The sequence below is a fragment of the Trichoderma asperellum genome, chromosome 7, assembly GCF_020647865.1.
Source record: "Trichoderma asperellum chromosome 7, complete sequence".
Lineage (NCBI taxonomy): Eukaryota > Fungi > Ascomycota > Sordariomycetes > Hypocreales > Hypocreaceae > Trichoderma > Trichoderma asperellum.
In genome coordinates, this window is record NC_089421.1 from 868,043 (window position 1) to 889,326 (window position 21,284).

At 44.1% G+C, this 21,284-nt stretch overlaps 8 protein-coding genes across 9 annotated transcripts; 3 read left to right on the forward strand and 5 right to left on the reverse strand.

The window, feature by feature from the left end:
- Positions 1-60: 60 nt before the first annotated feature.
- TrAFT101_011053 (uncharacterized protein) lies at positions 61-1,554 on the reverse strand. Its single transcript, XM_024902096.2, has one exon. The coding sequence runs from the start codon at positions 1,316-1,318 to the stop codon at positions 200-202; it is 1,119 nt and encodes a 372-aa protein (XP_024756998.1). The 5' UTR covers positions 1,319-1,554; the 3' UTR covers positions 61-199.
- Positions 1,555-2,282: 728 nt separating this feature from the next.
- Positions 2,283-2,936, reverse strand: TrAFT101_011054 (uncharacterized protein; the record flags this gene model as incomplete). Its single annotated transcript, XM_024901031.2, has 1 exon — positions 2,283-2,936. The coding sequence occupies one exon, from the start codon at positions 2,934-2,936 to the stop codon at positions 2,283-2,285; it is 654 nt and encodes a 217-aa protein (XP_024756999.2).
- Positions 2,937-3,621: 685 nt separating this feature from the next.
- TrAFT101_011055 (uncharacterized protein) lies at positions 3,622-6,246 on the reverse strand. Its single transcript, XM_024908776.2, has 4 exons — positions 5,999-6,246; positions 5,344-5,924; positions 4,913-5,287; positions 3,622-4,697 (listed from the first exon to the last, which is right to left on the reverse strand). Exons 1-4 carry the CDS (start codon positions 6,044-6,046, stop codon positions 3,836-3,838), a joined length of 1,866 nt encoding a protein of 621 aa, XP_024757000.2. The 5' UTR covers positions 6,047-6,246; the 3' UTR covers positions 3,622-3,835.
- A 181-nt stretch (positions 6,247-6,427) lies between these two features.
- On the forward strand, positions 6,428-7,572 carry TrAFT101_011056 (uncharacterized protein). Its single transcript, XM_024902097.2, has 2 exons — positions 6,428-6,706; positions 6,895-7,572. The coding sequence occupies exons 1-2, from the start codon at positions 6,547-6,549 to the stop codon at positions 7,398-7,400; spliced, it is 666 nt and encodes a 221-aa protein (XP_024757001.2). The 5' UTR covers positions 6,428-6,546; the 3' UTR covers positions 7,401-7,572.
- A 985-nt stretch (positions 7,573-8,557) lies between these two features.
- TrAFT101_011057 (uncharacterized protein) lies at positions 8,558-9,989 on the forward strand (the record flags this gene model as incomplete). Its single annotated transcript, XM_024900974.2, has 5 exons — positions 8,558-8,775; positions 8,835-9,265; positions 9,320-9,506; positions 9,569-9,689; positions 9,750-9,989. 5 exons carry the CDS (start codon positions 8,558-8,560, stop codon positions 9,987-9,989), a joined length of 1,197 nt encoding a protein of 398 aa, XP_024757002.2.
- Positions 9,990-13,154: 3,165 nt separating this feature from the next.
- TrAFT101_011058 (uncharacterized protein) lies at positions 13,155-14,840 on the reverse strand (the record flags this gene model as incomplete). Its single annotated transcript, XM_024901009.2, has 5 exons — positions 13,155-13,295; positions 13,418-14,003; positions 14,061-14,128; positions 14,184-14,484; positions 14,596-14,840. The coding sequence occupies 5 exons, from the start codon at positions 14,838-14,840 to the stop codon at positions 13,155-13,157; spliced, it is 1,341 nt and encodes a 446-aa protein (XP_024757004.2).
- A 668-nt stretch (positions 14,841-15,508) lies between these two features.
- TrAFT101_011059 (uncharacterized protein) lies at positions 15,509-18,329 on the forward strand. The gene is made up of 9 exons (XM_024901019.2): positions 15,509-15,640; positions 15,691-15,736; positions 15,799-15,925; positions 15,983-16,148; positions 16,206-16,812; positions 16,888-16,956; positions 17,008-17,267; positions 17,333-17,817; positions 17,905-18,329. Exons 1-9 carry the CDS (start codon positions 15,573-15,575, stop codon positions 17,961-17,963), a joined length of 1,887 nt encoding a protein of 628 aa, XP_024757006.2. The 5' UTR covers positions 15,509-15,572; the 3' UTR covers positions 17,964-18,329.
- A 598-nt stretch (positions 18,330-18,927) lies between these two features.
- Positions 18,928-20,803, reverse strand: FDH1_2 (formate dehydrogenase (NAD+)). 2 transcript variants are annotated; one of them, XM_024902779.2, is made up of 6 exons: positions 20,617-20,803; positions 20,489-20,503; positions 20,310-20,424; positions 20,108-20,243; positions 19,413-20,050; positions 18,928-19,353 (listed from the first exon to the last, which is right to left on the reverse strand). In XM_024902779.2, exons 1-6 carry the CDS (start codon positions 20,635-20,637, stop codon positions 19,139-19,141), a joined length of 1,140 nt encoding a protein of 379 aa, XP_024757008.1. In that variant the 5' UTR covers positions 20,638-20,803; the 3' UTR covers positions 18,928-19,138. The 2 variants fall into 2 exon arrangements, with proteins under 2 accessions (XP_024757008.1, XP_065985266.1); XM_066129136.1 differs by having other exon boundaries at positions 19,003-19,353; positions 20,310-20,503.
- Between the last annotated feature and the right edge of the window lie 481 nt (positions 20,804-21,284).

A 21,284-nucleotide genomic window follows, 5' to 3' on the forward strand; every position in this document is an offset into this window, starting at 1 on the left:
AGCGGTGTATTTTTGACATAGGTCCCATGGTTAATTGCAATAGAATTTTACGATGCGATCATTGATAAATGGCTTTCCAGAAAAGCAATCGTAGAGAACACTAAAGTTTATGGTCGTGTAAAAGACTAGTAGTGGGATAGAAACCTATGATGACTGTCGCTTCACGAAACGTTCTAAGGAATAGCTATTTTATATAGCCCTAGGAGATTTGTTTCATATTATCCAGCAGCATCCACCAGCCTGATCGTGGCTGAAAAGTGTCATACACTCCTTCATTTTCGCTTGCGGTTGCTGTCATGCCTATTGAGCCAGCTATGACAGTGGTGTCATATTCAGTCATTGTCGACAGATCAATAACTTTTACCGGTACGTCGACGACAGCCTTTGGTATCTTTTTAGCTCGGATTATTGGGAAAACAACACCATCAATAATTAATCTCTTCCTGTCTTCGGGATCTTCATCGCCAAACTGGAACTTCTTGCTAGATAGTTCTTCGTCTGTATACTGATGGATTTTTGTTCCTTGGCCATCCCAAAAGCAGAAAGCAGTGAGCCATCCCGACAAGGACTCCAAACCTTGTCCTGAGCCCTCCCAACCAGCTTTATGTACTGCTTTCATCCAGAAATCCTTGGTAGTCTGATCATCTGCATGATCATACGTTTCAATCATTTTCTCGGTGACTTTGGCGAGTAATTTACTCCATTCCTCGGGTTCATCGCCAAATGTAGCAAGCTTGGGCAATCTCTCAAGAAGATTAACCCAGTCTTCCCTTTCACCGAGGAGAGTAACGCTTGGAAATCCACAGCCTACTTCAGTAATGAAGTCGAAATATTCTTTTGTGGTTGCCATCATAACCATTGCGGCCACACTGATATCGGTGCTAGTACTGGTGCTGAAATTCGGCATAAGAAATTTCTCAAGTTCAGGGTCGACTACATTCTTTTGTATTAATTGAGAAAACAATACTGCAGCGTGTGCAACATTCAAGGTTTCCATGGTTTGTGATAACAGTTTGACTACTAACTGCTCCTTGCCTTCGTGTGTAACGAAAAGATGCCTCAGCTTTTCAGCGTGAGCATTTATATAGAAGCTAAGCTGAGTCGTAATAGCCAGCCATATATCATCAGGGCGGAGTACGAGATGTAGATCTTGCTGAAAGGCGCGAATGATCCCTTCAATCAGACCGTTGTCATAAGGTACCACCGTGATTTCAGGATTTCGATCAATATCCGAGAAAGAATGGTGCAGAATCTTCCTTGATTCGGTGCCTGGTGGCGGATTGTTTAAGCCCTGCTCGAAGGCATCTTGGGCATCCATACCCTTTGGGAAAGGCGTCCAAGGCCTAGGTACGCTTCGGAGAAGCTGATTGGAAGAGTGTACCGTCTCATCTCTATTGGAACCGATGACTTCTGGATTTGGCCTAGTTACCACATGTGCGCCCGATAATCTTTTGAAGCCACCTGATGTCTCCTTATTGCTGGGTGATTGAAGAGATAGAAAATGGATAGGAAGTGCTTTGTTGAATTGGAAGCTTGTTAATGTTGCGAGTAAGACACAAACTAGTACAGCTTTCCAGCTGAACAACACGTTGTCGCGGTTCGTCCCGCTTGTCTCGCGAGAATTAGAAGTGGCTTTTGGCATTTTCTGCTTGTCGAGAAGGTGTGAAAGAAAGAAACCTAAAAGGCCAAACTGCCAACTTCAGTCAGCCACGCTTTATACACTCATCGTAAGACATAGCCTATCCGTCACAATACGAAATTTGTGAATGCCAAGCATAATCGCGTGGGGCATAGCAACGGATACGTGTCAATTGTGTGTATGTTATATATCAATGCTGAAAGCGACTAAAATCTCGTATTCAACTAAACTATAGAGAGTGCTGAGCTAGACTGGGGCAGCTTAAACAAAACTTTAAACGCTAATACTGAAGACCCGCCAAGTGTGAAGCTGATTCCCGTTGATACGGCCGGCAATTCTTTGACGCCGAGATATATAATACATATGCAATGAATGCGGTGTCTCCAGATTTAGATATGGTGAAAAGTGTAGTAGGCACAATTTAACTTATTCCCACAAGATAATAAATTCTAGTCATCTCTATATGCTGTATCTAAGAGTTGTGTTGGAGTTCTCTTGTCGCTTGTTGCCCGTGAGTTTACCAGTTTTCGGCATAGTCTTTGATATGCGGTCTCCGTTTTGCTATCTCCGGTTTGCACATTGCCAAGTCTTTCCTGTGGAGAAACAAAATTGAAATCCCGTCAATCGCGTGGTTCGTAGTCATTTAGACGCTGCGGGATTCAATTTGGGCCTTGTGAGTCGCCAAAATTTCGGCCTCTTCCCTAATTGTTTTAACAGCAGCCGGACGAGCGTCTATACGAAGCTTCCACGCCGCTAATTTTTTGAGATGATCAATTCTCACACCAGAGCGACTGTTCCAAAGAGTACCCCATACATATGCATCGGCTATAGTAAGATTCTCACCAAACAAATAAGAGCGACCATCCGCGAGTCGGTCCTCTAAGAGTTGGTATGCTCTTAGGAGCTTGTTAGAGTTGAATTGGATGCCTTCCTCGGTCATCAGCTTGCGCATAAGTGGGATGTGCTTCTGCGCGATCTCGGTTGCAAGCTGAACGAGAAACTGATCGGCTTTTGCACGGTGAAGAGTACCAGGTGGCGGGTGCATGCCAGACTCTGGGCGTTGATCGGCGAAATATGAACAGATGATAATTGTTTCAGATATAACATCATTGCCTTTGTTGTTGTCAAGCTTTAGAACAGGTACATAAAGTAGAGGGTTGATAATTGCAAAGTCTTCTCCGTTTGATGCGCTCTTGCCAAAGACATCAAAGTGGACAAGCTCATGGTCAATGCCAAGCTCGTTTGCAACAAGCTGAGCGGCTCGAGAACAAGTATCGTAGGCAATATACAGTTTCATTGTAGAGCCTTGTTTCCGTTGTTGAATTATAAGAACGAAGTTGGGAGAAATTAATGCTCAAAGTTAAGACTGGTTTATTTGAAATGGCTGCTGGATTAGGAACGAATAGCAACTTATATGCATTTTGATGAGCCACCAAGACACTGTCTTCTCGCTGATACTATCAACACCTCTTTGGTTCTTTGGGGCTAACGATACTCTTGGCAACTATTTGCAAACAAAACCGGAGAAACCGTTCAGTGAAAGGGAAACAATCTGGTGGAGCTTGCACTGTGGCGGGCACACTTGTGAGCTGTTGGGCTGGCACTAGCAATGCCAGTAAGACTTTGCGGCGGCTGAGGAGAAGTGTTGCTGCTGGTGGTAGCCATTTCTCTCGCTTTTTCGCAACCGCCTTCTAGCACCTGAGGTAAGCTTTTATAATTCCGTAAGCAAAAGAGGCAAGATACGGCAAGAAATTGCGGAGAGTGGTCAGCCACTTGTCGTCCCATGTATACACGTATTTGGAGGGCCCGCGCAAAGTAGCAATCATAATCATAGGCCCAACTCTATGGATTAACGTAAGCGCAATATTTGCGCTGATACGAAATTTATTTGTCTATACTTTACAAAACCTCACATGTACCTCAAATATCACAGTGACAGGACGGCTACGGTGGCTAGATTGAACAAGGATACCAGATTGTATCTTTTTAGTATTTTAAACACAGGTGCTGTTACATCGAAGAGCCCCTCTTCATATTAATGGGCTGTTTTGCCGTATCCAATAAGACAACGCTTAACAAAGGCAAATGTAGCCCCAAGCTACTACCTACATGGAAGCGTCGTAAATTTACTGCACCATACCAGCAATTTTGTCACCTTGAATCTCGTCATGCATTCTCTTTTTCTCTTTTTTTCTTTTAGCTCTGTGGAATAGTACCATACCATTCTTCCTGAAGCCTCCTGACCTGGGCCGCGGTTGGCCACCCCGAATCAGACTCAACATCCTGTAATAGCTGTACTACAGCTCTTCGTTCTCGTGCTTCTTCCAAGCATTGTCCTGCTAAGACGAGCGGCTGTACCGAGTGAATGCGAGCAGCGCCACCTGGTCGACCCGCTGCAATCCCGCATATTTTTACACAATTATCTCTTATATCTATCAGTCTTTCTCGATAGTCTTTAAGCTGCGTGAGGGGGTTTGATTGATCGATCGGCTTGGCAAGAAGCAAAAGGACACGGGCGAAATGGTAGTACGAAAGAGTCGCCGCAGATACCTGTGTTGGAAAGAGGATTTCATCGAAAACTGGCTCTTCAGGACCTTGTGGGAGTGTTAAGTGACTGGAAAGCGTGTAATGAGAATATGGCTCAAAATTGGCACTCAACTGAGCGTGCCAATCATCTAAAGCACCCCAAAGATAGAACCAGCTATTGCGCTCAGGGTTTTCCATGATGCGGCCACCACTGCTAGGTATGGCAGTAAACTGGTCGATAATACTTGTCATCAATGAGAATAACTGCACCCAAGGTGTCCTAGACATGGACTTAGATTCGCCAACACCCAAGGCATCGTCATTATTCTCGCAATTGCCATAAGAAGCTTCAAAGTTAAGTATAGGTATGCGATTTTGATCATATGAATTCAGGAGGTCGTGGGGCATGCAGAGCCAATAGCTGGCTAGAGCAGCGGGATTCGCAAGTTGTTTAAAAGGCGGGAAATAGGATTTTGGAGTAGAAATATCGTTCGGGTATTTCGCCAGCTTACTTTTTACATCGTGTATCCGCCTAAGCCTGCTGTTAGATTCATTCGCCTTTGTTTATATGATTCAAGACGCGTGAAATATCACGCAGTGATTTGCAATCTTTGACACTTGCTTCTCTTTGTAGCCAAGGGGAAGAAGGTTTAACCGGCATCAAAACATCATTTGATGTAGTGGTCTTAACGATATTATGGAGGTAGAAGTAGCTATTTGATTAACAGAGAATGAATATATACTTACGTGCGGAATTCGTCGTAGTTCGAATCAATCAATTCATAAATTGTCAAGATAGCATTACTTGCTGTTGCCACATCTAGAAATCCTGGCGGATAATTGCCAATCGTATCGTAAAGTTGTGACTGCTGCTGAGAGCTTGTAGCTGCCTGGTGATAGTAGTTGGCAGCTTTGAAAGCCCAGTCGACATGGCCTGCGCTTGGATACATTTCTGTCAAGGCCAAGGTGCTTCTTAAACCGCAGTTGGTGGCCCGAAAGCCACCGACATGACTCAGATGCTTGGCAGAAACTGCAGAAATTGCGTATTTTAAGACAGGGTTAGTCTCAACGAGGCGAGGGATACGAGTCTGAAAGAAACATCTCTCGTCGAAAATGCCTAACCTGTTATTGATTAAATGGGGTCAAAAGTAAGTGACGACGACAGGGTGGAGACGTACCAAGGGGCCAAGTTGTCAACATAATGCCGAAGAAGGAAAACGATTTCTTGTTCGCTCTCAAGCATAAACTCCGAGGCTAGGGCAGCAAGCCCCATTTCAAACTCGCTATTTGACGCGGAAGATATCAGTCCCGGTGATGTCTCTGGAGCCGGTCCAGGGGTTTTGAATTGAGCAGGTAGATTGCCCAAGCTTGCTTCTTTGATGTTAACATTGTTGCCACCAAGATCAAAGTGAAAGTCCACCGGTAATGAAATAGATGAGTCCAAGCTTTGTAATCCAGGGTCAGTGGCTTTGGGGAAGTCCAATGAAGAGATTTCTAAAGACTCTGTCTTCTGGATAGCTAATGATGTGCTGGCCTGGCGAGATTCTATGCTAGAATCTTCGTGTATCGTAGAGATCTTTTCAGTCGTGTTAGCGAAAGCATTTGTAGGCTGTACCTTGGTTGATCGAGAAGACTGCCTCTTCTGCCGTTTGTGCGGCAGCTTGGCACCATTGTTGATAAACTTCCAATCGTCGTTGTATCCGGGACATTCATGCTTGGCAGACACACACTGCTTGCAGCTAGGTCGTGTTCCATCGCACTGATGTGCTATTAATTAGGGTAATGCTCACAACAGCGGATACCAAGGAAAACAGAGAAACGAGTAGCACATACCTTGATGTGCCGTTTCCTGCATCGTTGACAAGCCGAACCGGGGGACATTGCCCTTCGTAGTGTTTGTATGTATACTCCGTACTACTCTGTATGCAATGCCTGCCTGGCTCAGATAATAAGAACAGCTTGGAGTGGTGTTGGTGGCGGACGATGGAGGATGTTACCCATTGAGGTAAGGAATCGACCCTTGAGTTAGGCTATGGATTGAAAACACATGTACAAGTTTCATTGATGTCACATGGGGGCAAGAAAAAGCAAATGGGCAATTTACTTTACAGTCTTTCAATCATTCCCCCGAAGGCTGGGCGGACTAATATCGGTAGGATGACGTTGCTTCTTTAGGCTAAACGTCCCGTCTTCGCCTCTTTCGGCCAAATGTCGCTAGCTCAGCCATACAGTTCCTTCATCCTTTCACTTGGACTCTCGGTCATATTGATCCTGCCAGTAATTCTTGCAATAAACGCTGCGGCCTGATTCATGTTCGAACATCACATCCTAACAGTAGATTCTTTTAACCCTTTTTTACCTTTTACTCTCAGTAACGCGCTATGGCGGAATCATCTCATTCTCTCGCCAAAAGACGGCGAACGTCAGCCTCAGAGACAAACAGATATCCCGTCATCGCTGGCTATAGAATCGCCAGTTACGCACCACCGGGAAAACAATTGACAATGAATGAACAGAAAATAATATACCATGCGTGGAAGAGTGAGTATCTTCAATGTTTCATTCTTGTGGCGAGTAGCTGAGACTCCAACGTTCAATTTCGATCATCTGTAGCATGATGTTCCTGATTTGCAATGACCGTTCACCCTGTAAAAGCTTGACATGATTTGGCATCATAGCTATGGGTTTGGAGCGTCTTAATGAGAATCTAAACAACTAACAATTTATAGAAAGCGGCTCACCACACAACCCGCTATGCTATACCTGCCGCAAGCCGGGGAACATGTTATTAGATTGCGGTGCCTGCTGCCGATCATACCACCAAACTTGCCTCCCAAAGCAATCAGAGCAACGAAAAGAATTCTATTGTGACGCATGTGTTAGGAGAGGCTGGCACACTCAACCCCCCTTGTTTGAAGATGAGAAGTCGAATCAGTCTCATCCAAAAGCTACAACTGAGCCTGTCCAACGAACTACAATCAAGTTTGAGGAAGTAAAGCCGATTCTCGAGATTTCCAACAGTACTAGCTCCGAGAAGACGCATGGTAAGTCCGATGTTTTAGACAACTCATCACCTACATCTGAACCTAGTAGAATGTCAAATAGCGGACATGGCGACGTTATGCGCTCTCTTCAGAGCCTTCGTGAAAGGGTCACTATCCTTGAGAAGGAAAATGAGGCACTGCGGCTCAATTCAAGACCCAAAAACCCAAAGAAGCGCGAGTTTAGCGACTGACGACTTTTTTTTTTTTTTACAAAAAAAAACTTACTGCTCTGGAATTATTGTTTCAGAGAACTTGTATACTATCGTATGGGTCATTGACATAGGAGATTTCTCTTTCTTTTCCTTTTTTTCTTCGGCTTAGCGAGCAATCATTAACAGCAATATGACTTTATTTTTGTCTCGTCATCTTCTATACAACTCTTCAACTACTATGTGAACGTATGCACATAATTATTCCTTAAGATTCGTTATCATTATCAGAGCAGGAAAAATAGGTTGTCATCAATGACATCTCAAAATTATCGTACTGTGCTACCATGCCAACGGCTATGGGATCTCTTAAACCCAGTTTGTCCATATGCAGGCCAAGCTCCGAGAACATACTATTCTCCCAGTCTCTCGATTTGGAACCTCTGCCCTTCTTAGGGAACCGCCTTTTTATGTTTAGGTAATGACGTCAAGTGACCCTCTTCGACCAAAAGAGGGTGTCCATTTTTTGAGCTTGAAGAGACTTGGATCCGGCGGGCGATATTTCCGCATTTGGGATATTGTCAAATAAGACGAGCATTTTCTCAGAATGGAATGGAATCAAACCTACTTCAGATAGCTAGTCCGTTCACTTGCGCAGAAGTAAAGCGCTTCAGCTGACGGCCTGCGCCGAAGAAGCTGTAACAGCGGAATGCAAAAAGAGTTCAGCCACTTGTCCAGGCCCAGCGTAAGACTCCTTCAGCCGGGCATTATCTCCACGTCCCTCAGCCAACTCGGAGAGCTCCCCCGAAAAAGTGGCGCTCGATAAACTCCTCATTAGGGTATCTCCGATATAGTGTAACATACCACTATAGCTATTTGTCGAGCATGCTGTAGCGAACAGGAGCGGGATCGCGAGAAACGCCAGATTCGGCTAGGTTGGATGTGATTTGACATCGCGGCGCTTCCAAGTTTTGCATCCCGTAGCAAGTGCGGGCGATGAGACTTATCATGGTATTGAAGAATAGCAAAATAATAAGAGAAAATTTACTATCCGTAAACTATAAAGCACTGACAACTCTCCTCATAATGACTCGTTCAGTTTTTTTAACATTCTTCTCAACGACTTCTCTATAACAACGTAACATCTAGTCAAGAGATTAAGAACTATTGGAGAGAGCAATTACCATCTATCTGTTAAAATGTCTTCCACTTTTGCAACCCTCCCAGCCAATAGGAAATCGAATCCGACTCCCTTTACTGTGGCTATTCCGGAAGAGCAACTCAGTGACTTCCGAAACCTTTTAGAGCTCTCGAAAATTGGGCCAAAGACGTATGAAAACGAATTAACTGATGGCCGGTTCGGCATTAGCCGAGACTGGTTGGTTCAAGCCAAAGAAGAGTGGCTGAAATGGGACTGGTAAGCGAACATAAGACAACTGAGACCGAGTCAGTTCGCAACTAACAATTTACATAAAGGCGTACCTGCGAGAAACATATTAATAACTTTCCCAACTTTATTCAGCCTATCACAGAGAACGGCGACGTTTTCAACATTCACTTTGTCGCACTATTCTCTCAAAAACTCGATGCGATTCCACTGCTTTGCTTGCACGGTTGGCCAGGTAACTTTCTGGAATTTTATTCCATTTTACGTATCCTAGCCGAGCGATACTCTCCTGAGACGCTTCTTCCGTATCATGTTATCGTCCCTTCTTTGCCTGGCTACGCTTTCTCTTCGCCGCCGCCCCTCGAAAGAGACTTTCAGCTTCAGAACATCGCAAGCATTATGAACTCATTGATGATTGAGCTGGGATTTGGCAATGGATATGCTGTACAAGGAGGAGATATTGGCAGCAAAGTTTCACGTGTTCTAGCTGCAACTTTCGATACAGTAAAAGCCGTTCATAGTAAGTCGGGAGATAAGCTGAACAAAGAGTACGCGATACTAAGATCTAACGCAGTTAACTTCTGTATCATGCCTGAGCCGGAGGGTATCATGGATAGTGATATTAGCGAAGTAGAGAAGCAAGGCTTGGAGAGATCCAGTATATTCAAGGCGCTAGGCTCTTCATACGCTTTGCAGCATGCAACAAAACCCAGCACAATTGGGCTTGTGCTTGCCTCAAACCCAATTGCGCTTCTTGCATGGTAAGATCCTCCGAGCGAATTCCCGTCTAAATTATAGTAGCTAATTAAGCGAATCATCTTAGGATTGGAGAAAAGTTTGTCGCCTGGACAGATGAAGATCCTCCAATGGACGAGATTCTGTCTTCAGTTACGCTATATTGGCTAACGGAGACCTTTCCTCGGTCTATCTACCCATACCGACAGGTAAGCTTGCTTTCTGCGAAGCCAAAAAAAAAGTCAAACATTTTCTTATCAAGGTGGCAGCTATTTACTCCTGGCCTTATTGGAGCTCATGAGAACCCTGAGTGGTATATCAAAAAGCCTTTCGGATATTCCTTCTTCCCGAAGGAACTTGCACCAATCCCTCAGGCTTGGGTTAAATCAACTGGCACTCTCGAGTTCTATCGCCAGCACGAGAGTGGCGGTCATTTTGCTGCCATGGAAAAGCCAGAAATTCTGCTCGCCGACGTGGAGGAATTTCTCAAGCAGGTGTGGAAACAATGAATTACTGCTGAGTAACAGATCAACTTTTGGCACTACTTTATTTACGGTTGGGTTATTAAAAAAGTATGGTAAGTGGTAATACGTACTATTAACAGATTGCGACGTAAATTATATAATATTTAGCTTAAAAATTGTTATTTATTCTATGTGTGCAACTCATTAAGAACCAGTTTTGCTTTTTACTAATTGCTTTTTACTAATTACTTTTTACTAATTGTTCGAACTGAAGATTGGTAGAGACCTTTCCCACCATTATCCATTTTGAGGCTGAAATATCCGCGTCTTATCATAACCATAGACTCTTTGAACTCCTCCATCAGTCTCTAGTATATTATGAATCGTTCTATATTTGTTGATCTGAGCTCATGAAGAACATTGAGCTCGCCGTGGAAGGCAATCACATCTCTATTGAGCGCATTAGCGACTCTTTGCCCTTTTGGAGCCAACTGTTGCCCACCAAAAGATATTGGAACAGCTCCATTGCATGAGAAAAGGTAGATTGGTTTCCCTTCTTGTTGCAAGAAGAATCCATTTTTATGGTCTATATTGTCTTATATTGTTTGTAGGATAGTATCCTGTGCCACGTTCGGTGCGGTATCTCCCCAAAGTCCTTCCACGATCGCACCGTTCCGAGCCATATTCCTCCAACCAAGCAGCCTACCACTAGTGTCGCCATGAGTCATGAATCCCTGATGTCCTGAAGGCCTGGCATGCTATCAATTGTATCAAAATAGTCAACGTGTCCTGTCCATGGCGGTTGTCCCTCGGGACCATTGAGAAGAGGGCCTTCTTTAAATGTTACTTGTAAGGGGCCTAGTGGTTTCGATAAAGGTTGTTGTTTCCTCTAGAGCCATTCATGCCAAAGACACTCACATGCCCCGTAGGATCGATGTGGCTGATGGGGTCGCCTAAACAGTAACCATATGGATTGATCTCTCCAGAGAGGAACGGGCTCCATTGATCTGGACTATGGAAGCGCATCAATACGGGGTTGTATACGCGGCACCCATTTCCAAGATGATACCAGCTAGTGGTGGGATCTCTCCACTGGCCGTTGAATCCAAGAGCCTGATGACCCATATCCATAAGGCATGTACTGTTGGTGCTTGATATTGTCCGGTTTCTGCGTGTCAAACCATGCCAAGACTGACTGATGGCTGTCTGCCCAAAAACCAATCTAAGAGCTCCCATTTTTCTGCGATGAAATTTGACCCCAGTAGGTTTTAACATCGGTGGGAAACTTATTTTATGGCCTCCGCACGTGAGAGCAACAATTTTGTTGTTGCGGCAATGAAGAAAAGAAGCTATTCCATCTGCCTTTTGGCACACTAATTTGCCGCTTGCATCATAGCAATGATGACTCAATATCTTATCTTTGGCATCAGATACCATGCTTAAACGACCTTTTGCATCGTAATTGAGCCTGCGGCCCTGTTCATCTCTGATCAGACACCCGTTTCTGTCATACTCCAGAGCAATTTCTGATGCATATTCCTTATGTGTGTTCGTAATATTAATTATTTGGGTCGGACCTTCGGAGCCGAAAATGTTCTTTCGGGTGTTTTGAGACCCATCTTGGAAAGTGTTCACAATCTTAACCAGATTCTCATACTTGTCAAAACTAAACTGCTGCCTTTGAATATTTTGCCCCGCTTCGTCCACCATCGGCTGTGCTCCCTGATACTTGTAATCGATTAAACGATACTGCTGGTCATATTCAAAGCTCTCTTCTCTCAACAATATGCTTTTGCTATCCTTTAAAGTGCGATTTATGAGAAGATGCATTTCATTGTAAGTTTGGCCTAATTGATGAAGCAATTCCTTTCCTGTAAAGACGGTACGCTCAATTTCTCTACCGAATTCATCATACTTAAACTCGTTTTTCGGCTTTCCTTTTTCCCATCGTCGTAAGAACAGCTCTCAGAGAGTCGGTTGTTCTTATTGTAGGCAAAAGTGGTCCTAAACCTCCTTGCACCACTTGTTTTGGTCGGCCAAATTGATCGTACTGGATTTCCAGCTTTTGACTATGCACATCTGTATAAGTTTTTAGTTTTCCGACCACTGAGTACGTAGACTGGGTGGAAAATTGCTTCTTGCTGCCAATTTGGGTTCTCTCTTTAGTCAAGAAGCCAGATGGTAAATACTCTCGCATTTCGGCGACACACGAGCCTTCAATAAGCACGGGATGATTCTATATAAGTATTCTGATAATCTCTCCAGCACTTTGTTATTAGCTGAAATTGATAGCCTAATTAATGAGTACAGCGGTCCACATTGCATTATGCAAGCTGAAACTCCACCATTAGGATACAACTCAACGGTCAAAGATAGCAATCGCTGCACAGGCAAAGGCAGGATTGCCGCATCGGCAATGCCAAACTGTCTCGCTCTAGACAAATACATGCGCAATATGGAAATGTCCAGGAAAGAAGAGATATTCAGCTCTTTTATCCCGCTCGCAAGTCTAATTAGAAACAAATAAAGTTAAGCGCATGGGGATATTTTCAGCTTTCAGCTGGTGCCGTGCGCTGTATAAGTGTGGGCTGATTTCTAGTTCTACGAAATGATGCTCTTATTATCACCAAAGGTTTATGCAGTTCTTGTTCCTAAAAATGTAAAAATCGAGTAGATAAGTCAATTGAAAAAATTACGTCCAATATTAATGACAAAAGTTAATTATTTTGTTTCCAGCTCCTTGTAGAAATGGTGGCGGTTATCTTCTGCAGCCGTCATACCACACTGCCTCTGCAAATTCGTCAGATTGCCACTCTTCACGCGAGTCAGGATTAGACGAAATTGAAGACTTTAATTTAATAACAAAGATAATTAATATATAGTATCCGCTCTTTTGTGCTTCTAAAGTGGCACTCTAGACCACTCGAGCTCTTTTATCTAAGTCCTATTTTATGTATTGGAATTACTCCATCTCGTGATTTCCAACGAGCATCGTCTAAGCGATCTATTAGTGTGTGCCATGGTCTATATTATTTTAACCAAACCGTATAATGCCAGGTCAAGCCTTTCTTTTCCCTCTTTCCCACTTAGCTGCATTTGTTTTCGTGTAGTGATAAATTCTTAATAATCAATAAATATTAAGTGTCCGAACAAATGGATAGCGTACCATCAAGCTTAAGCTCAGGCTTGTCTTTTCTGCCACTATTTTGCTTATACAGCCTCAGCGACTTGGTTATTCTTCTTTTTCCACTGTTCATAATCTGGCGCCATGAAGATTTTACCATCCATGATCTTCATTATCGTGAAAATGGCAACCATGATCCACAGCAGCGTTACTATTACCGCGACAATCTATTGTTCATGTGCGTTAGCGTCTAATTGCATCGCTCAGTAGAGAATATTCCGTAACTAATATTCGAATAGAAGCATTAAGACGAAGCGAGGATTTAGAAGAGAGAAAAAAGGCAACTTACAGTTCCCAAAACGTCGAAGAATCTTGACGGCATTTCTTGGCCAATCGCTATTGTCGCACCAGCCCAGACACCAAGAGGAAATGTGAATCCCCACCAGCCAATGTTAAACGCCAACTTGCGACGACTCAGACTAGCCAGAGCGAAGAAAATCCATGCCAAGCCATTTGCCCACATAATAAAGCCAAGTATCCATCCTGTAACATATAAAATCTCTCCAGAATTGGTTCCCATTTTTCCGAGTACACCAGTTTTGGGAAAGACTTCAGCCGCTACTTTGCCGAGCTGCATAATCGCATACCCACCTTGACCAAGGGGTGCAACAGGCAAAAACATGGACACTATAGCTTCCGGAGGTGGTAAGTTGTGCATTGATAGGCGTTGATACAAAATAACAAGGCAGGTAAGAGAAAGCGGCATGGCGGTTCCCCAGAGGAAGTATGAAGTTATAAGAGTCCAAAGAGCATGCTGCTCGTTCTCTATGACTTCAGCCACAACTCCGCCAATAGCAGACGCGACGACCGCAGAAGCTATGGGAAGAAGCCAGGTTGCAGAAAGAGTTTCTAATTTGACATCGTGGACGTGCATACTGGGAATTAGAATTAGTCAAGTCGGTCGGAGCAACCGGCCGACGGCGATCACTTACATGACAAATGGTATCCAGTAGCAGATTATAATCGATATCGCTGCATCAATCCACCAAAGCGTCCATGCCTAGAACAAAAATTCAGCTTGCTTTCGAATCTCCACAAATCACTTTTCAACTTACCAATGTAATCGCCCAGTCGCCCCAAGCAGGCACACATATCAAGACAATCATTTCGACAATTGTAGAGAGGCCAATCGGAAATGCTCCCAATAATAGTGGTACGCCAGGATGTCTTATCATAGTCATAAATAGGCCCGGATTAATGAGATACCGAAGCGCAGATATGAATATAAAGAGAATGAAAAGAAAGAGATTCAGAACAAAAAAGATGACTGAGATCCAATACAACCAAGCTCCATTGTAAGGGAGGTTATGAAGGAGGATAGAAACAATGCCAGTGCCCATGTTGACGGTGAACCACCTAGAAGAATAATTATTAGAATTACACAGGGCTATTGATATGATAAGGGTGTGTGATTGAAGGTATTCCCAACAGACGACGTGAAACGAAGAATTCGAGGTGTCCACTTACGCTGGAACGAAAGTATGGACAACAATCCAAACATTTTTCTTGCGATTTTGAGGAGGAATGGGATCGACATTTGGCTTCTCCATGTCGACTTGCGGAACATTGACCGCATATTGTATTGTAAGATTGCCGTTAGAAGATGACAGTGTTGTCGAAGACGCAGCCACAGCCCCAGTATCAAATCTTAGACCAGCTAGGGCACTACTTCTATGGATGGAAGAAGAGACTTGTGCCAAAGAGCTGTCCATTGCGCACACTCTTCCACAAGATCACACGTTCGCTTGGAAGATGGTGCCAGATTGAAAATGCTGAGATAAGGCTATAGTTGGAGGATAGCAAATTTAAATCGATTCAAGCGTCGATATCTATTTATATAGCAGCCGCAATACTGTCCCTGATTAAGTGGGACATCGGCCCAGCACAACTTGCTTAATCTATGCATAGTTAACAAGAAATTCGCCGTATCAGCAGTCAATTTACTCGCCGTAGTAGACTGAATAATTCATATTATCGTATTCAAACTCCCCAGGGGCTAGGTCCAGGAGCCAAGGAGCACATTTGAATCACCAGAGCAAACACCGAGTAAATCAATCCCCGGCCAGTACGATTTCGGCCCACCGGCCGCACCGACTAGTCCAAGTGCTATTGTATGAAGAAATAAGCTCCGTAAACGGATCTCCGGCTTAGCACGCTTTCAGCATAGAAATGGCGGGTTATTGCCTATATATTCCCGCAAGCTTTCTGCGGGAGTGCCGCCTTGCCACCGTTATTAGTCAGTCACCCATTGTAGTCAAAGTCAAACCCCTCGGTGTTTGAATCGAGGCGAAACACCAAGTAGCCCATGGATATACTAGCCCGCACTTCTTAACCTAGTTGTGTCCGCTACATAAAACATTTCCGATTGACACGCGTTCACAATAATTTGTGAAAAGAAAAAGTGCTTCGCACTCTCCTGATTATTTGAGCAATTACCGCCCATCATGCCTCAGAGAAAGGCTACCGGGAGAAAGTTGCCGATGCCGCCGGCAAAGGTAGCATGTTTACATTGGTACGGTCCTCTTTTCTTCCCATCTCATATTTGCCTCTAATAGAATATAGCCGTGCAGCAAGGACGCGTTGCGACGGCGAACAACCGTGTTATGGCGTAAGTACAATAGTGTACAGCAGCGCCATTGTACAAATGAAGATCTGATTTGTCTTTTGAAGTGTAAGATCAGAGATCGGAATTGCTCCTACGTACCTAGCAAAAGAGGTGGTTCACGAAAAAGGCGCGTCCAAAAAAAAGGACACGTAACCGAGGATGGGGTATTATTACCTTCGCCTCCAGCTCAGCGTCCGTCACTTCCACCGCATGATGATCACATAGATGATAGCTGACTCGTCTCAGAAGTCCTCACTCTTGAAAGCATTGAACACCTTGCCATTCCTGGGGCTGGCCTAAAGCGACCAGAAACAATTGAAAAGCAGGATCAATCGTATACGAAAGATGAAACCCTTTCAATAGCCAGTCTAGCTGGTGAACATGGAGCTAGAGTATATGAAAATGAACAGGAGCTGTGAGTGTGGCTGATATCATATTCAAAACTTCACACAGGGCTAATGTAGAAGAAAAGGCTAAACGCATATTACATCTTCATTCATCCCTATCTCCCGATCCTTCCTCCGCCGAAGTATCGCTCAACGCTCGATTGTCCTATTCCTTGGCCAATCGCAGATCCTAAAAGGGCCCTTCCGAATTTATCAGAATCTCCCCTTAGTCTCGCACTTTCTGCTATACTGGCCCTTATTCCTTTACCACACGAGGCGCGCTGTACCTCGGCGGCATGTGTGTCGTTTCGAAAATCTCTAGCCCAAAGATTTGTGCAAGCGGCACTGCAGCGGGTCGACGCTGATTCGGAATTTCTTGATTTCATTTCAGACCGCCATGTGGGCTCAGCAGCTGCCTCTGGGCAGTTACCAATAGCTCGAGACCCTTTTCATCCACAAACACCAGTGGAGTTGGAAAGTATCTTGGCACTGCTTCTTTTAAGCAACTATGAGCACACTGAACGTGCCAACTTGCTAAAAATGACTGCCCGAGCAAGTCAGGCTTTAATAATAGCAAAGAATATGTCTCTCCATCGATTAGGACTCGAAACTGACAACTTTTCTGAGGCAAAGAGAAGGGTTTGGTGGATGACCTACTTTTGTGCGCATCTATGTTCCGTGGTTCGACAAAGCGTGAGTTAATACACACAACGTTTGCCCTGGAGGCTAGCCCCAGACACTAATCTAGCATCTTTCCCATATATATAGGCATGTTTAAACATCGATGACGACAGTCAATTCACAACGCCGTATCCACGTTTAGAATGCGATCCAGAGGTTAGTTATTGTTCAGTGTATGAGTGTGTATATCAGACTCTGACATCCCAGGCATGGTTAATCTTCCTCGATGCTCTGCGAATTGGAGTAGCAAGTGTAAAGTTTACGTCCAGCTACAACGAACAGCTAAATTCACACACGGACATGTCAGCTGTCAATGAACAGATGAAATTACTTGACAGATGGGTTCTACAAGTCTATAATCGCGCAGAGAGCTATATACCCGTCTCAGGCGCTGTAGAACTTGATCCTTCGTACGAGTCTACTACTGCGCAGGTAATGCGACGACTTTCACGAATTAGATTATCCAGGTGTGTAACAGACTCAGCCTCGTGCCGCAGTAAGATTTAGACTAATTTCTCCTCAAATACGGCAGCACGAGAATTCGCCTCCATCGATTTCAAGCCTTTTCGGATACCCCCCTCTTCAGCGAGAATCACTGTGATCTCAAGACTACAAATAGCTTCAATAACTCCGCGAACATCTCGAGTGATACAAATATTACCCCATACAACATGCTTCAATCTCCTGCCTTCACTTACGATCAGTCTACCGATATTTGCGTGGCATCCGCGTTAACGATCGCAAGACAGTTACAAAGACTACCCTTCCCTAGCACATCTATTGGAGTGGCTAGTCCTCGGGCAATGCCTACATGCACATGTTGTGCTATGCAAGCTAGTTACGTCTTGCTCATGCAATTCTATAAACTTCACGCTACGCACACCCAACCGATACTATCGGGCGACCTACCCCAAGATACAGAGCGCGCTGTTGATGAACTTCGGCATGGCTTGGAAGATATTATCTCTTCGATGAATAATTTTGCAACTGCATTTGAAGCGATTGCAGGAATGCGAGGTGGGTTGATCTTTTACCAATGAGCCTTCACAAATTATCATGTTAAATGATGCGCTAGTCGCTGACACTATTGCTATATCACGTTAGATGAAATCGAGATCGCTTTTCACATTGCCTTTCCGTATATCGCGACTATTCCGAGGTGATACGGGATAGGCTTGGTAGTCTTTACATCTCAAATTAATGGCAAAAGGACAAAAAAGGGGACAAAAACATACATACAACAGCCGGTGTTCGCCAGTGGTCACCCACCTGACTACTAATCTGCCTCTTATTAGTTTGACTCTGGGAGAGCGGACGGGATCCCGTATTCTCTAAATAGATATGGTCGTATGTATTAGGTTCTGGCTGTAAGCTGCCTTATTACGGCAGACATCCAGACACTAGTATCATTAAGCAAAAAAGGGAAAAAACATACAACAGCCGGTGTTCGCTGATGGTCACCCACTCAACTACTAATCTGCCGGTTAGTGGCTTGTCTATGGGGGAGCAGACGGGACCCCGAATTCTCCACTACCTATGGTCGTATGTGCTTGAGCAAGAAGATAGCTTAGTCTATATCCATAACTACCATACAATGATGTTCAGATTCTACGTCTGAATTCTAATCATAACAGACTGTATATCATTTGTCATATATGTGAAAATGTTGCCCCATTTTCAGTTGCAGCTCCGTTAAGGCAGCAGGAATCCAAAGCTTGGCTTCTGATAGCCTTGAATTCAGCTTTTCTTCTAAAATCCTCCTTACTGCCCTTTCCCAAATGGCTGATCGTCATCACTGGTCCTCATGACTCTGGTACCGAACCCTCTGACTACCTGGTGAGATGACGCAAGGCGTAGAGCTTCCTGAGATAGTGTTTATTGAGCGAGAAGGTATTCCTGTTGCTTTAGAGGCAATTTCGCTCATTTCAAGTAAATTTGCTGTTTAAACAGGTCTGAAATATTGTTTAGATAATGCCCAATTTTCTATGTAAACAATTGATCAGAGTATTGGAGAACAGATTGCTGCTGAGAAAATATTTCTAGGAATTTTACTAGTTGTATATATGTTTATAATTCTTGTTCTCCAATGGAGCATGAACAGGCCGTTACGCAATATGTAGTTGAATACTTGACAGCTTTGGATCATCTTTTAAGTGCACAATTTTTGCACGTACAATTTAGAAACGGTAAGTTATGAGTCAACCGTACTAAGCAAAAGTATGTTCTTCTAAATAAATCCCATTTATATGTTCATCTGAGAGTGGTTTGCTGGTCTCCTCTTTTTCCTTTCTGGATCGTACTCATACAACTCCAGATCTGCGGACAATGAGCTAACAAGTTAAGCCATGTCAACCACACAGCGGATGCAGTTACCACTCTTCATATTCTGGAAAGCGGTATTCATATCACCGAGTGTTTCGCGGTGCGTAATATACTCATTTACCTTGAGATCCCCTTGAAGATAATCTTCCACAAGACCAGGCAGTTGAGATCGACCCTTTACACCTCCAAATGCGCAACCCCTCCACACCCTTCCAGTGACAAGTTGGAACGCTAAGAGGTATGGTAAGCATCAAGCGACTAAAATAAGTCTAGGCAGGGAGCAAACTTACGCCTAGTAGAAATCTCTTGGCCAGCTGCAGCGACACCAATAATAATGCTCTGACCCCAGCCTTTGTGACAAGCTTCTAGAGCAGCGCGCATAACGCCGACATTGCCGGTGCAGTCAAAAGTGTAGTCGCATCCGCCATCCGTCATCTCAATAAGCTTTTCTTGAATAGTCTGTTTCCCAAGCTTGGTGGGGTTGACGAAGTCAGTTGCACCAAACTTGCGAGCCCAGGCTTCTTTCTCGTCGTTCACGTCAACAACAATAATTTTGCCAGCTGCATTCTTCACTGCACCCTCAATCACAGAGAGTCCAACGCACCCAGCGCCAAAGACGGCGACGTTAGATCCCTTTTCCACATTGGCTGTGATAGTTGCAGCACCGTAACCAGTAGTGATACCACAGCCCAGGAGGCAAGCTCGATCAAATGGTGCTTTGCTGTTAATGGCGACAACTGAGATATCCGCAACAACCGTATACTGAGAGAATGTCGAGGTTCCCATGTAATGGAATAGGTCTTTCCCACGGGCCTTGAAGCGAGTGGTGCCGTCAGGCATCACACCTTTACCCTGAGTGGCACGAATCTTCTGGCATAGATTAGTCTTGCCAGACTTGCAAAACTTGCATTCACCACACTCCGGCGTGCTTATCTATTGTTAGCCAGACACTCATAACGCTGGATCTTGAGGATATTTGAGTTACTAGAGAGCGATAACATGGTCACCAGGTTTGACGTTAGTAACTCCTTCGCCTACTGACTCAACCACTCCGGCACCCTCGTGGCCAAGAATAGCGGGAAAAGCTCCCTCCGGGTCTTTTCCTGATATCGTGTATGCATCTGTTTATTTATTTAGAAAACTTGTGTATGAGAAATCGAGTGCGAAGGAAGCGGAAGAAATTTTACCTGTGTGACAAACGCCGGTGTATAGAATTTGAATGCGAACTTCATGCGCCTTTGGGGCTGCAACCTCAACATCTTCAATGGAGAGCGGCTCGTTTGCGGCCCACGCAATGGCGGCCTCTTGCGGCTCAGTTATCACGTCCCTGATCAACATCCTCTAGAAAGTTTATCGACATTCATACCTTACAGGTAATGGGCTAGAAAGACTTTTGTTAGCGATTCCTCTTCTTTTGGCAGCAAATGTTGAGAAAAAGCTCCAAGCAAGGTTCCCAGATTGTGGGTTGGAGATGCGGCGTGGAAAATTACTTACTTTTCCAGCAGTAGCAGCCATGATGTCCGTCTAACCTATCGTATCAATTATATTGTGTTGTTATAGAATTGAAGATGTATTCTTCGAGAGCTTCTGTGCTTATATAAATTTTTTTGCCCAACAGAAGGCGATACCCCTGTTATAAACTCATGAAATTGTTAGCAGCGCAAGTTGTGTTATCTAGAGATGTTGCCGCATGGAGAGACTTTCCATCTACTATGGTCGAGATTTCTCCATGCTTGAAAATGACATCTTTATGACTCAGGTTCTTCTCGTTCACGCAGCCAGACGTTTAATTTATTAACCGATATTTCAGCTCCCAAGCCTGTAACTTCGTCATTGGCTGAACTCAAAGTCGCATACATGGAATAATCGACGGGCATATCCGGTCAATCAGTTATAGTTTACGAACAGTTCTAGTCCCAATATCCCTACCCCTCATATCCACTAAAGGCTCCCTCTGATATTAGATAGGCCCAAAAAAAACAGCTTACGTTAAGCTACTTTGGCGCTACATAACTTTCCCCTTTTTTTTTTCTTCTTACACTTCTTTTTCCCACGTTGCCACGCCACTCACTAGCTACTTTATGTCAGTGAATTTTACCAATAGCATAGTTCAATAGCGGAGAAGTATAGATTAAATACGAAATTTATAAAACAGTTTCGAT